A 27,665-nucleotide genomic window follows, 5' to 3' on the forward strand; every position below is an offset into this window, starting at 1 on the left:
TGTTAGTTTTTCGTTTTCGGTCCATCAATAGCGAAATAGAACGAATGGTTTTATCGCGAGATATTTGTGTAACACATTACAATGGTACGTTTAACGATTTTCTGTAATCCGAGTTTAATGGTGGGGTTCGAAAAAAATTACGTTTTGTACGGTATCTATAGATATACATGGAGTGTACATATACATATATATATCGATAACTCTCTACGCCCCACCTCCTCAGCACCCCCACCCTAAACGTCAGGAGAAAAAAGAGCAAAAATAAAGAGAGGAGAGACAGTATGCGTTAGATACAAAGAGTGAGAGGAAGGGAATAAGAAAGAACCGACCTAACCGTCTTGCTCTCGACTACCAGATTAAGAAACATGTAATTCAAAACAGGAGTAATGTAAAAATGTTTCGAGATCGCACGTACAAAAGTCTGCGGGCGGATTATGCAGTCGTCTCGTAGTTATACGGAACTATTTGTTGAAATCAATACTTTAAAAGCGTTTTTATTTTCATGCGCTATATAATATGATATACACAATATATATTATGGCTATGAGTCGCACATAATATCGCCGTTCTGCGGTGATTTAAAGCAAGGCCGATCCCGCACTGGGACACACGGTCAAATGATCGTGCGCTGTCGTATCATAACATCCCGATCCAGAATTGTCATCGATTTTAGTTCTGCTGATCGATCAATAATAAAACTTCGAAAACGCCTCTGTTTTTGTAACGACATTTTGTCACGACCATCCTATTGGATGTAATATTTATTATACTTGGACTTTTTTTACAAATTATAAACGGCGGTATCGATTAATATTAATAACTAAAATTTTCAAATGACCATAACGTTCACAACGCCTCCATTTGCTCATATCTTCCTAACCCATTATAATGGTATTATAATAATTACCCTATAGAAAGTTAAATAACTTATAAACTATAACTTTGAATTTTGATTCTGATAATTTCTGATGCGTCAAAATATTCAGAAAAAAATATTTACTGAATAATTTAGTCAAAAAAAAAAAAGCATTCACATTTAGAAAACAGGAATTTTAATCTTCAAAGGACACTCTTTAAATAGTACAATTCATTTCAAGAATTTGATAATAATATGGTATTTTATTATATTTAAAAATTCTAAGAATATAATTTTAAATAACTGCATTATTAAAAGAGAAAAAGAGGTGAGCACTTTATGAATCACGATATATATATATATTTATTTATTATAACGGAGCTCAGAATATTATATAATAGATATAAGGTATAATGATCAACAACATGACTACCGACACACGTTTACTTTCAAATAGCGAAAACTGTGGTTTAAAATTTGCTCATTCGGTACTGTCGTTAATATTTTTATAGAATTTTGGATTTGCGTCTCTGCAAATCCCCCGTAGTCATTATCAATCGACTCCTATTAAGTTAGAGGCGAAAAAAATGTTCCCAGATATCCGATGTCGTGAAAATATTAACAATATATTAATGTAGTAAATAGTGTAAGTAAAAACTTCCCTATCTACGGTTTTTGGTGAATATCGTGATAAAGAACGCTCGTGTTATTATATTTTACTAGCTCGAAAAACGTGCTCACGTGAAAGGGGAAACGATTTGACGGTCATAGACTACCCATTTTTTTCTTTTTGTCTATTGATTTTTAATTAACACATAAGAAAAACCATATAATTTATTATTAAAACTAAAATTCAAGTTTTCAATATACTTTTTTTACATATTTTTTAATATTTCATGTGATACTTAAATTTATCCATAAAAATAAAACAAGACTTAGTGTTAAAATAATGAAAGCATACTATGGGATGATTTACGATAATCGTATACCAGTTAAAAGTTTTTAATTTTAATACCAGTCAATTGATCGATCCGTCTTAAAATAGTTATAATATTATATACCTACCTACCTTTGGGCTACAATCGTTATGACGTTATATTATGAAAGCTCATCGATTAGATTTTTTTAGAAAAAATATTCTGGTTATTCGCAGATAAACACACTTTATATAAATTATTAATAGATAAATAATAGTAAAAAAATACAAAATGTTTATCTATTTTTTCATTTAAACGCGACAATTATAAAATGGTTAAACCAATACTTATAGTATTAAGAAACAAAAACAATGAGTTGATAAATACACGTTTATTATGGATAATATTAATGTGTGAATTATGATAAATCATCAATTTGGTCAAATCGAATTATGGTAAAGATTTTTTTCTGTTGAATATCACAAACGAGAACAATTTTATAGTCCCACAAAAATCAACTCCAGTTATAATTATAACTCAATGAGAAGTGGGAATTGTTCGCATTCGTAGGCAAAGAAAAATCCAGCAACTATATCATTTAGCGTAAAATGTTTCGAAATTTGGGATCGCATTTATTACGTACATAAAATCCATCTTATTTAACAATGTAACAATGATTTATTCACCTCATCAAAAATATATAGTTAGGCAAGTGGGTAGTGCTCTGTAGTTGTACCTACTCCTGTATATTAAGTTTGACCTTTCTAAAGTACAAACTAAATCCAATTTTATATCCAAAATCACTGCCATTTTTAAAAATTGAACCATTTTATCAATAAAGTATCGTGTGTAAGTAGTAAATACTCATACACAAAAAAAAAACATAATTATTGTAAAATCAATACATTCATCGCTCCGCTCAGAATATAAAACTGTATTTAAATTATTTCCGAAAAAAAATTAATGAAACGTAGTGAATATTTCGATACATAACGTTATTATTATTATAGGTAAAATAATATTAATTAATATTTATGATCATATTCTGTGGTTCTGAATATATTTCGAAAACGATTTTTATTTTTTCTGTTTTATACTAAAATAATAATTTATAATAATGTATCATTGTCTATTTTACCGCATTTTCCCTTAACAGAAAATATATATAATATGATATGAAAATATATAATTATGAAGACACAAATTGTAAACATTTAACATATTTAATTTGGTTAATTTAATTACCATAATACTTTTAAAATTATATTATTCCTAACCTTTAGCTACAGAAGTAGGTACTGAAAACAACGACAACACCTACACAATTAATATAACTATATCGTTCATTGTTAAATTATGTTTTTACCTTAGGAGCTAACCAAAATTGTAAATTTTATTACACCGTAAACGGTTTTTATGTTTTAATAATCGACCATACTAACTTATTTTGTACAAACAATAATGTTTTTGTGATAACCTCGAGAATATAAACCGATTACATTTAATGTATCTCTGAAAATAATGTTAAATATTTACAACTAGCCCAATACAATGTTCTATATAGCAGGGGTGGCAAGTTATTTGAAATTATTTTTTTTTCGAGCATCTCATGAAAAATATTATATATTATATTCAATATTTTAAGAAAAAAATTATCGTAATTTTATTCTATAATAATTAATGTATTAATATAAACAATTTTAGTTTAGGTATATAATATAATAAAATTAATTTTTTAATTATTTATTTTCTTTATGTGATTTTTTTTGTTTAATACTTGATGCCAATCCTTTGATATTTTTTGATTTATAAAAATATTTTAATTTTTAGCATGCCACCTCGGGTACACATGCCATGGATTTGCCATCTCTGTTCTATAGTATTCTATAAGATGGCACAACGTTCGAATTATTTAAATTAAAAAATAATATTTACTCGTAACATTATTGTCCACGCGGTACACGCCATTATATAATAATAAAATAAATAAATATTATAATATTTAATATAGTTAAATTATTCAATACTGCGTCGTCACGTCAAAACAATTTTTTACCAATATTTCATAACAAATTATTTAATTTTTTGATTTTAAATTCACGATTCGTTACTGATTTTAATTATAGAGTGGGCTACCGTGTTATATATTGTTATTTAAGATTTATACATAGATTAATAAAATTAAACTACCTAAAATATTATAATATATAGGCGTGTAATGTGTATACTCAATTAATTTTTTTTTTAAATAATTCACTGTTTTTATTAAACAACAATAAGCATTATAATTATTATTTTGACGTGATCGATTCATTTACATTAAGGTACGGGTTTTTTCTTCATTATTTTAAATTTAATATTCATATATTTTTGTAATGAATCGTTGAAACAAATCCTCGTCTATAAAACCAATACTCGGTTACACCAGTTTTGTAAACGACAGCTGAGGCTTTCTGTAAGAGATTGTTCAAAATCGTTTAGTTTACATATATTTTATGTGGGTAAAATTTATGAAATATTTCAAATTACGATTCCTTGACATTCGTCTATTGGGCTGACGTTGCACTGCATACTAAAACCAGTATCATTCATAACACATCTGAACATGTCGGAAAGTATAGAAGCGTTTTCATCTGATGATATTGTTGAACTAGTACTGTCTTCAGACTCACTATCGGTTGCATCAGACATTACTGACAAAATTGTCTAAATTAAAAAATATATTCATTCTATTGATGTTCATGATCGTTAATCGTAATGTTTTATGTTATAGGTCATCAGCGGACATTTTAAAATATTTAAATATTTAGTATGTAATATGTTAAATACATTATCAGAATTTTCACATTTAACCCTTGTCGTTAAACTAATAATTATTCAACAGTTGAGTTACAAAAGTAATCATAGTTGAAGAGGATGTTAATTATTTTTTAGCAAACCTCACTTAAGTTATATAGATTTAGATCGATTAATTACTTTTCTCTCCAACTTTCACGATCATAGAATAATTTAATGTATTATTTATTATCATTACCTTTGCATAATGCGTATTGCGTTCGATAACTTCTACATTTAGTCGTCGTATTTCTGAATGCGTTTCTATATAATCGTTGTACCAATATTTTGTCATCATACGATCACACGGACTTATGCGCAAGCGCTTTTTCTTCTATTCCGTAGGTACGTTTAAAAAATAATACAATATAAATTATTATAATAATCATTTGTTTATTGTGAACAGATTATTATAGAAATTTAATTTACCATTTATGAAAGACCTATCCTTCCTCATGTCATAACTCATCAGTACGTAAACCATCAGTTTTTTTTTTCTTTAATTATTGCCAAAAGCTAACGTTGACAAACGGGTACCGCGTAAATTATGTTAAAAATTAAAGTATACAATAAATAAGAAATCGGATATAAAAATATGTATATATTATATTTTAGCGCGTAAGCTTGAACAGAAAATTCAACACTGAAACGATATTTTATCATATACGACAATGACGTTTTATTTTGTTTACGTAGGCCGACACGATTTATCTTTAAGCCATTTGAGATAGACTTTGTTCCGTTGACGTTAATTATTATGGAAATATATCATCGCGATTGAAATACGCGGGGTATTGTCAGATATGAATTATTATAATATAAAGAACGTGTTTTCGTACTATTCGAAAACTGCGCGCGTATAATGCTATATATTATAACGTAATATTGTATAACGTTGGCTGAAATAATACCAAACCCAAACGACGTGTCCCCCAAATCGTAAACCCTTCCATAACAATAATTTTCATTTTCGTCAAGATCTATTAAAGGCAAGCAGGTATACCTGTACATGTGCAGTTGCAGGTCTTGCATACGGTACTTGAAAATTCTCGAGACGCACGGCGGCCTGCTGTCGATACGAACCGGACAAATTCTCGATTTGGGAGATCTTTGTTGCCATGTTACCACTCTCTGCGAAATATGTTTGATTAACATTAATATTTTTATTATCAACCCCCCCTTAGAATGGAATCTCATTTTATGCAATAAATATATTTCTTCATTTTTAGAGCATTGTATTTTCCATTCGGTTGTTGTATTGTGTATTTTTGTTGTTCGTGTACTTCAGAGTATTGTAACAGTCTGTATTGTAACGTTTTAACAAGTAATTGACAACGCCTCACATAGTAACGTTAAACAACTGAAAGTTATTCAGCTAGTTTAGAGCAGTATGATTTTAAAACGTACCTGCGTACAAACACTTAAAAAAATATTGTAATATATTAATTATATTCGATTCCGTTGCGTTCGGTTAAATCGTTTATCTTCAGCACTTAATTAAAAAATAGATTCCTATAATACAGACATATAATTTTTATTTGTTTCTATTCGGTCAGTTCGATTATCCTTTGTGAAAAGTATGTGATAACACTAATAACCTTTCACTTGTCAAAAACTTTTAGCTCACTAAAAATACTTAAAAATTAATATTCTAAACGTCCATACAATATCGGAGGACCCTTCTCATATTGAAGTAGATGTAATAACTAAAATAGTTTAAAACCGTCTTTTACCCATTATTTAACTGTCGTAATAACTATCTAATTATATTATTCGTTTAATCTAGTTCACTATTGAATTTTAATAAAAATAATTTCAAATATAAACTAGTATAATTTATTCATCGATATTTTATTGAAAATATTAAATTTCCTATTAACTTCATTAAATTACAACTTAATTTTTAGTCTACATTATTATGTTAGAAATAAAAATGAATACAGTAACTGCATTACGTTATAATACGGTTTTGTAAATCGCTAAAAGCTCATTGGGGTTTACTCATCACAATAAATTATCTAAACTCTGAAAACATTTAATCCATCCATGGTTCCACAATTAATATAATAATATTATTATTTTGTTGTTAAATTATAACTACTAAAAATATTATACAATGGGTAAAAATTAAAAAAAAATTTCGAGTCCTGTAAAGACATAAATCATTTACTAATATTATGCTATAAGTATATTATATGAAATTAAGAATAACAATAATGTTATAACAAATAATGAACTGTTCTTTTACAACGTCTGTGCAGAATTTAATAATTAAATCGTATATTATGCACATAACTCATTTTATAAAAAAAATGTCACTCAACGGCCATCGCACACCTGCAACTTGTGCGCTACGCCTTTGATATTACACATTCAATTTTACCTGTAACTGCAAAAATTGAAGCTGATAAATTCGTTTTTCAATGTAGCCAACGAATATGTACGTCTCAAATGTTATGAGTAGGTATGTTTAAAATTAAAATAAATAACAATAAATAAATATAATATGATGAAATGAATATTTTTCGAATGATCAACGGAAAAATGGTCATCTTCTTAAGTTATAATGGAAATCCATAGATCAATGCACATTTTTGCCAACATAATAATATTATTTTAATACACTAAATGACACGATTTTATTTTATATTTTTGCTTATATACGTTTACTTTACATCTATGTCACAGGCGTTCGAATCATGGACCTTATAAGGTCTATGGTTCGAATAGAATAGATTTTCTATTATCGACGCCTGTAAAAAATATCAAGTAAATCGACTATTACGGGTCATTCTTTATTTTTTTATTTTTAAGTTGAGGGTAGCGGAGAACTGATATTATTTGAATTCCCATTCGATGTTATTTCGTTCAGATTTTAAAAAGTCGCGACCTTACGATAAATCGCTGCGTGTAATACCACACGGATCATTGCAGCGAACATGATAGTTTCCGGGTATAGGATCGGGCACGTCGCCGTCGTAATAAATAATCCGATGTACGAAGCCTTCTGTGAGCCTATACCATGTGTCGTTGAGCAATATAATTTTGGAGTCATAGTAACTATAATAATAATATTATATTTCCCGTGTACGCACTCGCTCATAAACGGAATTTGTACCTACCTCGGTTGTCGACGACATAACAACAAACGAATATCGTATGTTATAGTCTTCGTCCGAAAGATAAATCGCCAAAATAACTACGTATTGAATTATATGTGGTAGCCAGTGGGTATATTATATAGGTATTTTAAACTATATTAAATAAAAAAAAGATTATTTTTATCTTTCTCCTCCCACCTTTTCTAACGGACGTCCGGATCGAAATATATTACATATTATATTTTAACGTATATAATAAGAGTAGTGTTTGCACCAGCCGAGAAAATTGCGGCCTAGTGCTCATATTACGTGAAAAATTGAGCGGCTGACGTACTGCTGTAATATATCGTTGTTATACGCTTTATATGTAATAATATTGTCATCGTATACAATTGTATTATTATTATTATCGGCCCGGCTCGCGGCTCGGCATTAAGTCGCGCCGTGACTAGACTTAACAATATATTCTGCCGGTCGCAGAGCACGTGAAACCGTAAGTCATTGTTGTTATTTTTTGAAATTAGTTGTAACCTTTCACGAACGGATATTAAAAAATGGCACTAAGTGCACGACAAACAAACGACGAGGAAGTGTGACGCGGAAATCGAACTTTGAACGACTAGTTTCATAATGTAATAATATGATGTGATATTATAAAAGGAAACCATACGACAAAAATAAATAAAACAAATCAGTAGAACAACGTGTAGTAAGTAATAATAATTCTAGTTATTTCGTTTATGAATACTATAAATTGCAAATATTACATTTCAAGATGCAAAGGAGGGTTACAGTTGAATCCAGAGGGCAAAGCCCTTGGCGGTGTCGACGCGGGCTAATTATTGTTATTAACCCCCTTCCCTTTTGGGTGGTTTATGATCAAAATGAGTAGTAGCAAATCCCCCTAACTTTAAAATAAAATATTTTATATTATTAGAATATTTGGTCTCAAATCTTGTTTTATTAATAAATCTTGTTCATCACTAATTTTCTGGACAAGCAAACGACTTAGAAATTTGACATCACCATTGGCCATTATACTATATACTATAATATAACATATGATAGCATATTTATTAATACATTTTATTTAATTTTTCATAAAATTTTCTTGCTCTTCCACCATCAAAATATTTTATAATTCAACAATATCTCAATAAGCTGTTCCCCGAAAAACAAATCAATTATCTATGCCCGAGTTTCAAAATAGGAATAAAAAATAATAAATTAGATCCGTTTTTACTTATTGATCTTTAGTAAAATATATTAGTTGTGTCCAAGTTTATCGTGAAAGATAAAATAACTTATTTCAGCATTTAAATTCATTAAAATATATAAATATATATTATAGATTGAATAAAATATTTTTATCAATGTCGAAGTCTACACATTAATTAATATAGCATTTTCATATGGGACTATTGTTGTAGATTTTTATTTCATTTTAACTGACAGTCAGCGCATTTTAAAAATAATCATTATCGGTTGGTCGATTTAAAAAAAAACAACTATCTCCTATGGGGCTATGGATAATACCTATTTCGAATGATCTCGTGCGTGGAGAAAGTTTAGAAGTTAATTAAATAAATTAACTTTTTTTAAACGAATTCCGTGATTTTACCGATTTCCGACGAAAAACAAAGCCACGCATGCCAATCATCACTGCCGCCAGCTACCACCAATGCCATGCTGTTAGGTAACAAAATCAACGTAAATAATATTTGATTATGGTACGTCATTATCATTTGGAAAAATGTTGGGCATTATAATAATGATCAAAATTTTAAAAACGGAAACATTGTGTCTGTATAATATAATTTTAATATAAATTCGAAAATATACAATCAATGCCTCGAGCAAACGTGGAATTAATTCCAATCATGCATTTATACCATGTTTAAATCAGATTCCTGAAACAAAATATTTTACATTATTTTATTTTTCTTTATATAATGATACAATATCGATATTGTTAATACCTTTCCTATTTTTTTTTAATATTAAATAATGTCAATAAACAATTTAAATTAAAAACATTTTGTATACAAATATGAATCATTCGAATTTTGTGTATACCTACTTAAATCAAAACTGCACTCATGAAATATTAGAATATTACAATTAAACAAAAAATGACACTGTATTTGTTGTTAAAAACAACAAAATAATAATAAAAATTCATAAATTATAAGTTCGAATTTTAGTCGTATATTTCATTACGATAAATATAGAACGAAATTAGCCTCATTACAACGAGATGCAATAACTGTATCACTATGAAACTAACAGGTTATTTTTATAAAATAAACAATCGGTTTAAAATATTTGTACAAGCATCTTTTTATTCGGTTTGTTCGTTCGAGATTGTTCTCAATTTTGTTTGGTTTATGTTCTCAAGTGGAAAGTTGAAAGAGCTTTTAAATGAGGTACACTGAAACTTTACAGCGGTTCAAGGTTTCAATGAATAGTTTCCACAGAATTTACTTTTATAAATGAGCCAAGTTTGAAATTAAATTAAATTAATAAATACATTCGAAATTGGTACGAAATTCATTTTTTTTGAATGCAAAACAAATTTACTGAGAAATAGAGCAACGCGACATAGACTTGCTAAAACGTCGATAAAAACATTGAGATAGTAGTGATAGTGCTTATTAACAATTCTACATTTTGTAGTAAAACGCGGAAAATTTTTATGTAGGTACATTTCTATTTAGTTATTAGTTAATAAACTGGTCATGGATAAATTCTTAGTACAAATAATAATCATAGAAATAGACCTACGTGTGGTCCATTATTTAGTTCAAACAATACGTAATACTATTCTTTTTTTCCGAAACAGCACAAATGGGGTAGAATGTTAACTTGGCACCTCTTCCGGACTGACCAGCTTTCGATCGAAACGCCCAACGTCCATTTTTAGAAGTCACCATGCCCACGAAACAAAACTGATCGAAGCCGTAAATGTAGCTTTAAAGATTAAGATTTAATCACCGTATCCTCTACTTACTATAAGTTACTGAATACGATGGCTATATTTAGCAAATTTGAAAAAAAAATTACAATAATTTTACATGATATGCGCAGGATTAATATTAGGCTGCACATTTTTTTTTCGATTAATACAATTTAAAAAATATACCAAGTTAAGTATTCGTTGAATTCAACGTGTAATCATTATATTATAATGTAAAAAAATAAACTTAATATTCGCTAATTATAAATATTTATTATATAGCATGACGTATACTTTATTCAAAACCATTTAAAGACATCGAGTATAATATATTACTTATAAAAATAAAAATTATATAAGATTAAATGGCTCGGTTATGGGATTCGAGAACGTAAATATAAACATAATCAATTTATTAACATCGAATATATACTTGCATATGCCGACGTCAATTAAATCGATTCGCTGGCATTACGGGTCGCTGAATATTTGTACCAGCTGTAGTTACTAAAAAGCAGACACCGGCGCGACTTTAAAGTCACGTGGTTTCAAACACAAACAATACGTGGGATTTTAAATTAAAATACGTTTTTACTCAAATTTCACCAACAAGTACAACTACTATCACTATACAAATGATTATGTAGATACCGTTGATTGTTAAAAGTTATTCAACCAAATTATTTGAACTTAACTATACCGTAAACATAAAAATAAATATTACCAAATATATTTTCCACCATCAGCTTCAATGAAACTCAACTTTGGAGATGTCATTTGGACGTTGAGGTTTTTAAATGCTGAGCGAAACAATGAATATATTGATTTTATAATTATTTTAGTTTTGTATGTTTGAAGTAGGTAATAAAAATTCTTCAATTTTTTAACTTTGATGATGGTTCTGATAGAAAATCGGATCTAATTGTCATTTTTGGGGGAAGAGGCGTCTAAGGTAGAACATTATTCATTCGTATTATTATTAACTATAAACAGGCAAATCAAAAAATATGAAATAAAAACGAAAATATTTACGTAAAATCAGTTTTTGAAAATAAAAATTCATTTTCCGAATACTTAATTAATTAGCATTTACTAGTTATGAAATAATATTCATAATATATTTTATTTTTGTGCTATTTATAGGTATTATAAATTATCAACTATTTTAATATTTATGTATGATAAAAATATTGTTTTTAAGTAATAATAATTGAAAATTTAAGACAACGTCCCTCATGAGTTTTTCATACACCAATATTAAATATCAAAACTACATAGTAATAATACCAGTGGTGGATCTAGGATTGTTTACATAATTTAGGATTTGACGTCAGGTATTACAAAATAATATAAAATAACTGCCAAAAAAGGAGGCCAGTCCCTTCGCTTAAATCCACCACTGAACAATATTAGTATTTAACGTTCCGTATATGTTTTTTTTATATAATAATAATTAGTGTAATATCACTATTCTGATTAGCGATTGAAGTTGACATTTTAACAACATTTGTAAAGCTAAGGCTTGAAATATAATAAAAATATCCTCCATAAGCTCTTTTTATTGTCAATTCAAAATTTAAACAAATGACGACGATTTTAGTTTTTTTTGTTGTAATTTTAAAATTATTAATCGTTACAGAGACTTCATACTTTTTTCATTACGTATATCATTTTTATTTAAAATATGTTACGATTCATTTTAAACTATTTATACATGAATTTAATTATGTAGTTTGTTGATCTATTAACTTAAAATGTTACCATATTATCATATTTAATAACAATATATGATGTAAAATAAATAATAAATAATAATATAATATAATAAACACATAAGTGGTATTGAATTATTATGTAAAATGGTGTGATCAGTGAAATAAATATTATATAATATATCCTAGTCGGACAAACCGTCTCCACACAGAATAATTTTCGTGCACAATGATACATTACTGAATTCATAATTAACGCTTTTATTACAGTTATCCACTGGCCACTTGATACCTACTCTGTAGCAGAGTGGTATCCACTTTCTCGCTATTTTTAAAAATTGTAAAATTTACTTTAAATTTTTAATCTCATAACATTAAAAAATAATATATTTTTTAAAACTATTTTATACATTTTATTATGTGTCTATAACATATACATATATAATACACTAAAATGTGAAAATTTAAAATCCCGAGGATTATTTAAAAGTTTTAAAATAATGCTAAAAGTTTGCCTTCGTGGCTGAAATCCAACTCGGGTTTGGGTTTTCCTTATACGGTCGTGGTTTTCGGGTATAGTCCTTCGCGATTATCCAGAAAACTACTGGTAAATTCCAAAAATCACCTGTTTAAAGTACCATCTGCGTCGAATTACCAGTGCGATATAGAGTGGGCTATACGAAACTTTCGAACGAAATTTTCCACCCGAAAAACTGTTTACGGCCATAATAATAATAATAATAAAACACATCAATGTCCAATCGAAAGATTCTTCACCGCGAGACACAGCGAACGTAAATATATATACATAATATAATGTATATACATACTTCAACATAATATCCGCTAGCTAAATTATGCAGATGAATGAAAAAGGACCGAGAATATATTATTATTATATTGTACTTTAAACCAATAAACCTAAACGGATCGTAAACATCTCTGGAGGCTGGAGTATTTTCAATGTATTATAGTTATATTTAAGTGGTCGGCCCAAAGTATATCAAAAAATGGATGTCAACGACATCGATATATATATATAGCGAGAGAGAGGGACAGTGAGAAAGATAAAGAATAAATAAGTGAGAGCAAAAGGGTCTGTCAAAAATGTATTTTAAAAAATACCCAAACATTTATTATTATTACTATTATTGTTATTATTTTTTCTTTTTATTTTTTATTCAAGTTACGATCTGCCGTCGTTGTACATACTCTGTCGTAGGATATTAATACGGATATTTTTCACATTTTATCGTAATTTAAAAATGATAATATTATATTTAGAAACTATTTGTACCTATAAGAGTTGCGAGTACGTTTTGAAACTTTAAAACTCTATTAAATTGTAGTAGCTAATACAACCGAAAAAGTTTATGTTTTTTTTTTTTACGATACGATTTACAACTATTTTTTCTTACACGAACGCGACCCCCGACGTTTTTGTTTAAATCCTTAAAACATTACATAAAACGAAGATCGACATTAATCGCGGACAACCGTCGTCCTAAACGACGTTCCTATTCTTATTTTTTATATTTTTATAATGGTTTATCGTCGTAAATAATATATGAATAATATGCGGTAATTCGACTACGAAGGAATATGGTCGCATATATCGTAATGTGTTTCAAAACACATAATAACGTATATTATATTTGACCGATGAAATTGTTACAAATCTCACTTCGGGCGAACAGTACCCGACACTCCGCTGACAAATCAGCGCAAACCCGAGTATGAAGTCTGCAGCAGTAACCATTTATCACAAAAGCGCAAAACGTATACAACGATCGAATTCAGTGTCAACATAATAGTGGTTTAGTACCGCGTACGATTAATCATTAATTTACAATTTTTAAATCAAACTATAGTTTACGACGTAGCTACAAAAAATAAAACTGTTTTTAATTATTTCATTCTACGCAATCGCCTAAAATTTCGCGCAGCCATTTAAAATAAAAAAGCAGTCACGTAAGTAGGTTTGGAGTGTACCTATTGTCATTGAGTAGGTCACTGAAATGGATACATTAAATTTGAATTCAATGATAAATTGAATACGAATTATTGTATACGAGAAACAATAATCCTGGTTGAAGAACATTAAATTTTTGGATAACCAGTTACCAAACAATTTTTATATAGCATTACAATTTTAACAAATATTCTTATATTTTTTTGTGTAACTTAACTTTTGACCCTCCGCAATACAAAATAGATTCAGTATACTTTTTCTGCCAAACACCAACCTCTACGTTGAAAACTGTCTATTTTTCTACTATGAAAAATAAATAATTAAATATACGCCATTGTAAAATCGACACATTAGGAATATAAAACTGACCAGTGTAAATGATTAATTCTGTAATAACTTTTGTTCTAGTCTGAAAAAAATTGATTATTATTAATTGTTGATAATAATGTCAAAAATAAAATAAATTAAATGTTAATTAAAGTTAATTAAATGTTTCAATTAATTTTGTTACATTTTATTGTTTTTTGACTTTATTATATATTTTTACTAGCTGCATACCTCGAGTTCGTCCGGAAAAAAAGTGAACAACGAATATAAAAAAAAAACACAACTGATTTTGTAGCGATAGTCACATTGGTGCACGTCAATGGCTAAATTAGCCTATCCACAACTCTGCATGTTAACAAATTTTTTGACGTACCTTCATCATTTTAGCTGGTTAGATAAACTGTGACGCCACGGGTAGGCGAAATGCTAAAGAAACAAAACTAATAATTTTGACGATACCAACGGTGTAAAATTTTGTAAAATTAATTTTTCGTACGGTTCAACAAAATTTAAAAATGCGTTTTAATTTTTTTTAAACAAATTGTTGATTTAAGTATTCAACGATTCATTTAACTAGCTTAAAAATGGTCTTTTTCCATTATGTCGTATACGTCACGCGATGGTTTAACGTATAGAATAGGTATCTCGGTATCCGATTCCCAAACCGTCAAACAAGTAGCATCGACACCTGCGGTAAGCGCTTACTCAACAATCCTTCGGTGACCACGATAACGAGTACTACGCAAAGGACAATTTAATAAGACCTCGCAGGGTTTATACGTTACAACTCTAAGGTTGCTTTACTCTCAAACAACTGACCACGATAACGAGTGCTGGATGTTTGAGAGTGAGATCTCTTTAACCTGGACAAAATCGTACTATTTCTCAACTGACCACGATAACGAGTACTGGAAGAGAAATAAGATATTATAGTGTCTTGCTATTTTCTACTAAAGTGTTTCCTCGCCACAAACGCTTTGGTATGCGTACCTCGATATGAGAATAAAAACAAAAGCTATATTGATTGAAATAAAATAAACATATAATAACACAACGAGATAATTAAAGATATTAAAATAAAACAGTTGTCAGCCGTAACACACCACGACTGCCCGATCGCTCCGTTTTCGTCGTCGCCGTCGACAATTTAATTTTTGTCGAATCGGTATTTGTTGACTCCCGCTCCGTATATGAAATAATATTTTGTTATATATACAACATTACAACAATTATAAATTTAACGTGTTATGAGAAAAAAGTATTCCTTTATTGTGGTAGAATACTAGAATGATGATTGTTTAAATCTATAAATAGGTTTAAATACCTATAATTCGTTATCTTGCTTCGAGATCCGACTGATTGGGGCATGCCGATGTTTCGTGGAACCTACCCAGAAACTATTATCAACACTGTATATTATTAGAAAATTATCAAACGTTTATAATTTACTACTGGGATTACTACACTCGATTGAAACCAAATGTTTTTAGGGATTTATAATGTATAGTAAAAAAATATTAAGCATACATTTTAAAGTTTTTCATTTATATTCACTGCTGAATATTAAGTTATTAATGGTAACTGGTAAGTATAGGTTTAATTCAAAACCGAAAAAAGTGTCAGACTTTTGACAAACTGTATTTGTACGTAGAATATATAATTGTTATAAGAAACGTGAATGGAAAAAATTTAACAAGCGGTATTATTAAGTTTCCGTGCTACAATAAGAATAAATTATTAAAATGATACATTTTGTTGATTAAAAAAATATTACAATTTCGTTTCAATCAAAATGTCTGATTGTGAGTTCGTAAAATATTAACCTACTAAAAGTTCTCGTAACATTTAAACTGCTTACTCGGATATATACTCGTGGCTTCATTTTTCTTCGGTGTTTTTGGTATTATTTTTCATTATACACTAGGTAAACTACCGAGAAAACCAAAAAACAATCACTTTCAAATACCAGAACTGTTATATGATTAGATTCCCAATCACCTCTTGAGAAAGTGTATAAATGAGGAACTTGACAAATAGTCACTAAACCAGCATGTTATAGTTTATTCTACAGATTTCAAAATGTGTAGGACCTTTATACTAAATAAAATATCATGTGTGTATAATACTTAATATATATATATGTGTGTGTGTGTGTGTGTGTGTGTGTGTGTAATTTATATTTATATGTATATTGTATATGTATATTATAGAGTACCTATAGATTTATTAGATACTATTACAATACTGTCAAATGTATAAAATATATATAATATATTTCGCTTTCGTGGTCTCGCATCAACCAACGTAGGTAATTTGTGGATCTTCAAATATGTACAAAATTAATATTCTCGTGGACGGCTCATCTGAAAATTAAAGAAAAAAAACTTAATCGCAGTTAGTAGTTAGTAATCAATAGACTCAATGGGTGGGTTTATAGACACATATTAAAACGATTTAGATATCTCTTAACAGGGTTTTAAGAGATTGTCTTCAAAGAGTTCATATATTACTGTGGAATTTATTTAAAATTAGAATACATATTCAATACCTACTAAATTGTATCTACTTCTTATATATTATTTATCTTATTTGAAAAATTATTTGCGTGAGAAACAGAAAATAAATTGACAATATACATAAATATAATATGTAGGAAATGTATTTTCAAAAATTTGTATTTCGTTTATTCGTCAAAACTCTACGTTGCACTGTCAATCAAAAACCTAAAACCCGATCCAAGCCGATCAATAGTATATTGATATATAGTATATACAAAGATACTTTATATTATAAGATTTATAACCATTCCATTATATGCTTACTAATTACTATTTCTATAATATAATCGTTATAAAAGTGATTTACCTAATATTCTCAGTTCCTCACCCCCATTTTTCCTTTAGTAATACATTTATTAAATTTTGTTTTTAGAATATTTAAAATTGTTAATTGTTAAACTACTTAACGAGTGTCCTGTGCCGATAAAATTTATATTTTTTAAACAAAATCACTCTCGCTCTTATTTTTTTACTGTAAATTATTTAATGGACAATTATTTTGAACAATTTTATGAACTATATATGGTTCAAAATTCGAACGAGCAATTTCCCAGTTATCAGAACTCAAAAGGATTTTTTTCTTGGTTATTTTAGCACACCAGTACACGCACACCCCGTGGTTTTAGTGAGACACACTGTACAGTATCGACCTATGTCTATATACTTGTACATGTACATGTATATATATATATATATATATATTATATATGTTGGAACCAGACAACCTTTTTCCGCGTACAGGCAAATGGTTTGACTATAATGGAATCTCTCGCTTACACTCGTCAAAATGACGCGAAAAACACTGAAATCCATTCGTCGTATTATTATTAAGTATAATAATATATAATATAATATGTGTATGTACCTACATGTGTATGTTTCAGGTGGTCAAAAACTTAGTTTCGTGTTAGGTACATAGAAATAAAATAAAAAATATATTTATAATATATTTTACATTTTACGAATTTTAGCATAATGTTTAAAAATATTTTAACAGTATCGTTATATGTTCTATAATTATAAAATATGTATTATAATTATTACACTCTATAACCTAACCTATAACAATATTAATATACATTATTTTTCTATTGTTTAAAAATAATATTATAAAGAAGATTTGTTCGTCAATGGTTATCAAAATTTATCATAATAATACAAAAAAATATTCGATATACCTATGTATTATTATGATATATCTATTATTACATTTTTTAAGTCTTCAATATTTTTGTAAATATTTATTACAATATTGTAATAATTGTTATTTGTACCTACATATTTTAACGCATATTTAATTAAGTACTTGACTCAAACATTTTAGTATTAAACTCTACAACATCCTAGTCTTAGCTATAATGTTCAACTATTGTATATTATACTATTTATATGTAAATTAAACAGAATTAATTTTATATTTTATGCAATTTAATTACTTCCTTACTTAGATGAATTAAAAATTAGTTACCCGAATCGTTATTATATTATAGGATTAACTTTAATTTGCATGTACATAAAATTGATTTTTTTTTATCAATATTATTTTTTAACTATCCGTTGTATCACAATTACACCTTCCACTTATAATATTCTACTAATCATAATATAAATTAATAATCAAATAATTAAAATAAAAGTTGAATTATATAGCATGTATAAATTATAGATAGATACAAATTTAAGTATAAGAAATAATTAATTATCTTAATTCCCGATCCCATTACATTTCATCTTCATCGTACATAATTTACTTTATAAGATGTCAATAAAAAAAAAATTGATCCTGGATACGTACTTGGTATTTTATGCGTATCGACATCATCGTCAGTTCATTTGATCAGTTCACATACTTCAGTATTTTCGATTTGGCAACAATTAAAATATTACATAATATTATATAAAAAATCAATTGCAGTATAATTGGAACGTTTTGTATTTTCGTTCATGTGCGTATGTTTGTGCTCAAATAATACCTACCTAAACGCATAATATAATCTAAAAAAAATCTCGTACAGAACCACTGACAGACATAAAAATAAAATGTGTTTCACGTTTGAAGAAAATTTAATAAAATACACAGAGCGTGCATGTATAAACAACGCGGCTGGTTAGATTTTAAACATTATTTTCAACAATAAAAACGAAAAAAACGAAATAATTTAACAGTGATAATGGAAGCGGATGTTTTATTATTTCTTTTTAATATTATTATAATGATAATAACGGTATGGGAGTAAAATTATTTTTTCATCTTTTCGTCAGTATTCTAATAAATATATCACTTTAATGTACCTGCAGCGCCGGGTAAATTATTCCAACCGTTAACTATACACCCGTTTATATTATACATATTTATATATATATAATATATATGTATGTGAATAAGTGCCTGCATATTTACTAATTTCTAAAATTGTTTTTTTATTTTAAATAAATAATCTATACAATGAAATGGATAATATTAAGTGTGGTAGTGACATGAAGGAATTATTTTAAAAAGCCATTAGTGATATCTAAATTCATTTTTTTTTTTTTTTATAAATATTATATGGTTATACTTATACAATTTTAAGTTTATTTCAATAATACAAAGTAGTTAAATACATTAAACATTATAACATTTAAAGCTAATTTAAAATAATGTGTACAGATACAATAGTCGATAATAATATATTCTAATGGAGCATTATGTTGATGACTGCAATGTAGATACTGAGATAGGAAGCCAATTAGGATATAATAACTTTTTATAACATGGTAAAAAGAGTAAAGAATAGTTAATTAACAAAGTATAATCGGAAATATAATGGTATTATTATTTTCATTATTATAATTTTAAACTTAATTATTAGCCACTAATGTTGGGATACTTTGGTTGTGCGCGGGATGGGTCTAGATTTAATAATTTCAGTAGTTTTGCGTGAGCTCGTTTGAGGTGAGTATCTCCCTCAGGTGCGGCCGTATGCCGCATACGGTTCTTTTTCTATAATATTTGTGCTTTTAGTAAAGTTTTTTGTATTTTGTGCCCAACAATGTGGTCAATTATTATTAATATAAAGTGTTAAATTATTTTTGGTAACCTGACATAGTACGAGTCAACAGAAATAAATTTATAAGATTATTAAAAAACATATTATATTACACAAACTGAAATAGATAATGAAAAACAATCTATTCATATTGTTATTACTCTACATTAATACAGTTTTATTGGCATGAATAAACACAGTAAAGTATTTAAAAATATTTTCCATAGCCAATTTTATTTTGAAAAATAATGTATGCTTGGTCCCGGTAACGTCAGAATATTATTATTAAGTCCCTAGAGAGGTATAAACAACATACACATTATACGGTGTTGGCCTAACGCTAACCTAACATAATGTTACAAACCATACATAATACGTTATGCGTATATGATTTTAAGTAATACTATAATGTATACACCATAATATTTTTTTTCTTCAAAAAAATCAATAGATAGTTATAAAAAATTTCAATATTTTATCAAAAACACAACACCACAATCATTCGGTATTCATACATACCATTACACAAAATATACAATGACGGCGAGTCTTTCTAAAAGTATGTTCTTTCAATTTTCGAATTTTCATTTTCACGTAACACTGAATTAAAAAATAATATGTACTTATAATATTACTAAAAAAAAACCATATCGATGAACAATTTTATCAATAAATATTAATTATATTTTTAAGCCATTTAAGTTATGCCATCACATCGTTTAGTTTACTATAAATCCATTATGCAATGCAAATAAATATAAATCATAAAAAAAAATGTCATCAAAAATAACTGCGAACAAATTCTACTGAGAATTATATACGTGGTGATTTACCAAGTAAGTTCAGTGATCATGATCATTGTTAACCTACCTTTTTTTCTTTACTAATAATAAATATTTTTATACTTATACACTATACAGAGTGATTCACCAAGAATACTCATCCCTTCTTTTTTTTCAATAATGTAGTTTTTTACTATCTAATGAGAATTCTGTGGCAAATACAAACTTCAGTTTTCAAATGAGAAGCCTCATTTAAACTGTAAATTATTTATGAATGATATTTTTAAAAATCTTTAATGTACCTAAATCAGAATTTAAAATTTGTTTAACCTATATAGTGCATATTATATAAATATTTATTTATCATATTATTATTGACTTCCACGTCAATCACAAGCGCATCAACTGGGGTCTTTGCTGCTACCGCGAATTGGAAATGAAGTATATTATATTAATATAGTATATAACTTAACATCCAAGTCAATCTCACTCAAACTTCAAATGATCGTGTTATGGAAATTGTAACAAAAATACTCATCTCCGCATTAGCAATATATTATGTAGTCTTATATATTTCTTTATTAAACAACAATCAAAAGTCCAATCAAGAACTACAAAATAGAATATTACATAGTTTTCAATGACCAAACATTTTATTTTATATAGAACCAAAAAGTGATAATTGATTTTGTGGATTTTTATAAATAATTAATTTTCTAAAAATAACCATATTACACAGGGTGATTTTTTAAACATGCTCACCCTATTATTATGCTTAAATTACGCATATATTCAAATTTTAATTTTGACATAGTTTCAAATTTTTAAAAAATTATATTTTTAAATATTTTTTATCCTTATATTTTGTTGAATGACAACATAGTTTTAATTTCATATTCCAAAGCAGAATAGTTTTCTGAGTACTTTGATACATAAAAATTAAATTTAGGGCAAGTAGTTTATAAGTTATACGTATTTAAAGTTTAGACAAGCGGAGTAGTGGACAAACATTTTGCGGGGTAACTTCGTACCACTCTACTCCACGCATCAAAACTTTAAATACTTATAAGTATAATTCATAAACTACTCGCCCTAAATTTGATTTTTATGTATCAAAATACTCAGAAAAATATTCTGCTTTGGAATATGAAATTAAAACTCAATGTTGTTATTCAAAAAAGTAAAAAACTTAAAAAAAATATAAGGATAAAAAATATTTAGAAATATAATTTTTTAATAAAAACGTTATTTTTTAATAACTTGAAACTATGTAAAAATCAAAATTTGAATATATGCATAATTCAAGCATAATAATGGGGTGAGCATGCTTAAAAAATCATCTATTTATTTAAATTTATATTTAAATAATTAATTTAAATTAATATTATTTATTTAAGAATGAAAAACCCACCTGAAGTTCGAAATCACTCAAATCTTAGTACCATATTTTTAATCACAAATACAAAGTGAAAAAACAATTAGATATATTCAAATAAATTAATCCGTGAAAGCTTACTAATAACTTTAAACAGTAAATATTAAACCTATACATATAAATTGGTATTAATTTTTACTATATACGATAATAGACTCGAGAAACCACTTATAATGTTATTATTTGTACATATGGTTCATTGAAAGAGGCAAGCTTAGATTATGTAAAATAGAGGAGATTTGTCTTCTTTTAACTAGATAAATAGAATATATTTGTATGTGATTAATAGTCACGATTGTATTAATATAATATATCATGAATTTAAAGTATATGTATATTCCGTTTTCTGAGAATACGGTTGCCCACAAGCCAAAACGCAACGACGCGTCGTGCCTCGCCATATTTAGATACTTGCTTGCTCGACACTTGAAGTCGTATGCGCGAAATAACCACCTTATCTATATTTACATTCATAATATTACCACTGATGCTATTTTTTTTATAACTAACTATGGAGTGATTAGCAACAGTTTCTATTATAAAAATATTGTAGTTTAGTTTAAAAATTGTATTTAAATATAACTATGTGCCAAGATGTATTTTGTCATCGATCAGGCGTGTTTAATATCTATGTAATAATCGGCTCTGTCACTTATCGCACGCGCGTCTTGATTCACAGAGATGAGGGCCAGGATTTGCGGGCAGCAGGAGCTGTACGTCAAGGAGGACAGCGAAGTGAGCATGCGGTGTGAGCTGAGCCAGGGCCCACACGACCTGGGAACCATATTCTGGTACCTTGGCAACGTACCCGTGTATACGGACCAGACAAGTCTGCAGTCGGTCCGGCAGCCGCGGGTTAGCGTTCACACAGAATGGGTGGACGGACTCAAAAGCACGCTGCACATAGCTCGAGCCAAGCTCACAGACTCCGGAAACTACACGTGCATGCCCACGTTTGGACAATCAGCAACCATCAACGTGCACGTGGTCAACGGTAATTTTCAAATGTCAATTGCACGTCTACGTTCTCTATCCCTACCCTCGATTTTCCCAAAAACGATATCTATGCACACATACTACGCGAGTAAATAACTCGCGATTAAATAAATAATTTAATAAAATAGTTTATAAATGCATGTAAATCGAAAATAATTTAAGTCGTGTATATTGTTAGATCTATAGACATCAGTGAGTACGTCACTATCAGATCGATTAAGTCCCAAACGTTGATACATGGATAATTTATGAGCATCGACAGAGTTATCTCAGTTTTACTCGGCGTTTAATGAGTTATCTAAAAATATTAATAATATACAACAATTTGAGCATTTTTAACAGTAGGTACTATGGATATCGTATAAGTAACAGTGAACGCACGTTGTAGGAGAATACACAACATATATTTGTAATTATTATAACCAAAATAAAATTATCAACAACAATAATACAACATACTATATACATATGAATCGATAAAAAAATTGATCTGTTTCTTGACAACTACTTAGGCATAGTCTGACTTCCATGATAAACTATGTTGAGAATACAATATTAATATTAAAATTATTATTCTGTAAGACACCATCAACGATCAACACCTTTTTTTTTATTAATATTTAATAATTAATAATATTTATTTTTATTTATTGATAAATATTAAAATTAAATAAATCATCCATTTTAAAATTTCTTGTAAAACAACAGCACTTATGAAATCAAAAATCTTATGTTTTTATTTTTTAATCGACATTTTTCAAAACAATAAAAAAAAATCATTGGGAAATCAAACATAAAAATATAAAACATATAAGCACGTTATTTTGGAAGAAACTTATTTGGGTTAATTTATAAATATAATATATATATATTATACATTTGATTTGATTGATTAATAAATAAAAATATTATTGTACTTGTACATTTGGACGAATTTAAAAATTACAGATCGACAGTGCACATTTATTGTAAGTGTTTCCAAATTAAAGTACTTAATACCAAAATTAGAAAAAGAAACAACGTAAGGCAAAATAAAAATTGACCATCAAAAATTCAAAATACTGTTTGGAAATTTTTTTAAACTATTAATTATTTTAAAAACATATTTTTTATAAGGGGTGAAGTAAGTTCAACAAGCTTTAAAATTATATCATTAACACTTCACAACGAAATATGTACACGCATTTAACATAACGGTATAATAATTTAAATTTAAATATCAATCTTCTATAGTATTATACGCGTGACTATATCATGTATCATCCACACAAAGTCAAATTCTCAGACGTGAAAACCGTTTATTATATAATTTTCAATTTTAATATACCTATATATTTATCTAAAGAGTGCTGAAGCTCAATCTATAAAAGCACGTGCTTACATACTTACACGCGATATTATAGCAGATATGAAAAACACATGCGAACGTACTAATAACAAGATAAATTATGTGGAAACGTTAATAAACATTAAACAGGCATAATAAATTAAAACGCACTAGGAGTAAAAATTAATATTCGAAAAATATATCCTAAAATTTGGTTGGCAGACTGAAAACTAGTGATTCGACTACATCTTATCTTATTCGTGTACACTATATCATTATATTTTTATGGTAATATACTAATATATTCATATTACATAGGCAAATAAATAATAAATATATAACAATATTTTACTGAACTCCGAAGCCACTAACTACGTGTATGTTGATTTGTGCATTTGTAATTATATTTGAGTCATTATAACATTCATCAAGTATTTAAATAAGCCCTTAAAGTTGTTTTCGTAATTTATTGTTGTTTCGACGAAAGAAAATCGTACTTCAAAAATAAACGTATATTATATTATATAGATTATGCTCACTAGTCACTACTTTATAATGGTATAACAACAAAAGTTAAACTTCACTAGTATATTTAAATTATTCGCCAAACTACCTGCGGGTATACTTTTTAATTTTTGATATGGCGTTGGCAGAGTTCTCAAATTAATTACAAATTTTAGGTAATAAGCAGAGAAATATGTAAATATTAAACTAAAAATAAATAAGGAATATTAGACATTGTGTAATGTGTATATTTGTACACATTTTTATGTTATATATCTACCTAGGAAAATATGTCAATGATCGTGCGTTAATAATAAATCAATACATAATAGGCATTTTGTCATGTTTTGCTTTTCTGCGAGTAAAGTAACACTAAGGATAGTTAACTATCTGTAAATTCATTTCATTTTATTTAGTAAAATGGTATTTTTTTACGAATCATCATATTTTTATTTTATTTTTGAGGACACCTTTAAAAATAGAATCTAGTTAATACTTAGAAGGATAAAAAGTAAAAATTCCTAGTACTTTTCAAAATAACCTAAAAAAACTAATGAAAAACGGAAATTACCACGCAAAAGCAGTAATTGACAAAACCTATTTTGTTTTTTTTTTGGTATAACTCAAAAATGAATAAATTTAGTCCGTAGATAGGTACATACAATTTTCACTAAATATTTATTTTAGCATTTTCTAAGTATGGTAATATATATATGAACTCTTTTAGAGCTTTATTTAGTAACAATATTTAAATATATTATAAATCTTAATAAAAACAATGTTCCTTTAGTCAAAACCTTGAAAGTTTAATACATATGATTCCACATAAGTTATTTTTTATGAATATTAAAAAATTAAAAATACATAGCCATGGTTTTTATTTATAAAGCGTTCAAATGTCATATATTTACCTACGTCATAAACCTTCTAGTTATTACGAATTAACACCGTATAAACCTAACCTAATTCACTTGAAGAAATGAGGATACTTATACCTAATGATGAATGTATGGTTATAACTTATATTAAGTTATATAGTATATCCTCTACATTTTTTACGACTACAACACTGCATAACTTAGACAAAATTTATCAAAATCATAAAACTATTCAATATTTAGTAACATTTAATACACAATTCTTCATAAGTAGTTTTTACTGAAAACTAAAAATAAAAAATTATAATTCTTTTATGTACAATCGAAGTTTAAAACAAAACAAATAACAAAACAACTATTTTAGTCATTTCTTAATAAATCGGCAATATGTCCTAAACTTTCAACATAATATTTAAATTTATTTTTAGCTTTATTACAAAACACATTTACTGAATATTTCAAATCTCTCAAGTTTTTTCTGTAATATTCTCAAACACTGGCAAACTAAAAAAAATAACCTCTTGTAACCGTTTGAGCCAAATTAAACATTATAAAATTGAATTAAATAAATATTTCATAGGGCTCGCTTTACCTACAAAAATTATCACATAATAAGCGTATGTCATTCAGTCTTTGTAACACCAACTGATTCCAATCTTATAATTTTTATTCATTACAATATAAATATTTTTGATCATAAAATATAATAATTTCATCCCCGAGATGTGATAGAACCACAAAAACATCAAAAACAATACCTAAATATAGAATAGGAATATTCACAGCCCTTCCTGACTGGTCAAGCTATTAAGTTTAATTTAAAAAAAAATCGTTTATGATTTATATCATAGTATTAATTAAAATTGCATTTATGAACCCAGTTATGTTTATTTAAAGTGAAATTTACTAACTTTTCGTGAAATAATATTTGAATAAAATTTATTGAAAAGCAATTAAATATATTTATTTTTAATAACTACGCAAGTTCATATATTTCCCATACACAGAATAATAACAAATAAATAATTAAATAAAAATCAATCTTAAAAAACTTAAAACGTCAAAATACATTTTTCAAACAAATCAAAATACTCAATTTACTAAAGCCAAATTCTTTATAAATAAAATTGTTATCATTATGTTATTGATATATTACACAAAAACATAATTCATATAATTTTATACATGTATCTATATTTTTATCTCAAGGTTATTAAATATAAATTGCACATTGTAACATATAAGGCCAGAATATAAATAACCTTAAAAGAAAAAAACTAATTTATGGCTAATGGCCTAGTATTTGACGTCAAAACTTAGTTTTCATGATTAATAAAAACAATTTAAAAACGTCAAAATAATAGATACGTGGGGACCTCTTAAACACTATTTTATTTTATTTCTCTTGAACAAATTATATAATTTAAAAATATTGTATGACCGAATTTATTTATTTTAATTCTTAATACTTTCGTACATA

At 27.4% G+C, this 27,665-nt stretch overlaps 1 protein-coding gene across 1 annotated transcript in view; it reads left to right on the forward strand.

The window, feature by feature from the left end:
• The window catches only part of LOC132921736 (inactive tyrosine-protein kinase 7-like), a 211,806-nt gene that overhangs the window by 156,171 nt on the left and 27,970 nt on the right, over positions 1–27,665 (forward strand). Inside the window, exon 4 of the mRNA XM_060984917.1 lies at positions 23,160–23,474. Within this exon, the coding sequence (XP_060840900.1) occupies positions 23,160–23,474 (315 nt within the window). The remainder of the gene's footprint in view (positions 1–23,159; positions 23,475–27,665) is intronic.

Source organism: Rhopalosiphum padi, chromosome 2, assembly GCF_020882245.1.
Source record: "Rhopalosiphum padi isolate XX-2018 chromosome 2, ASM2088224v1, whole genome shotgun sequence".
NCBI lineage: Eukaryota > Metazoa > Arthropoda > Insecta > Hemiptera > Aphididae > Rhopalosiphum > Rhopalosiphum padi.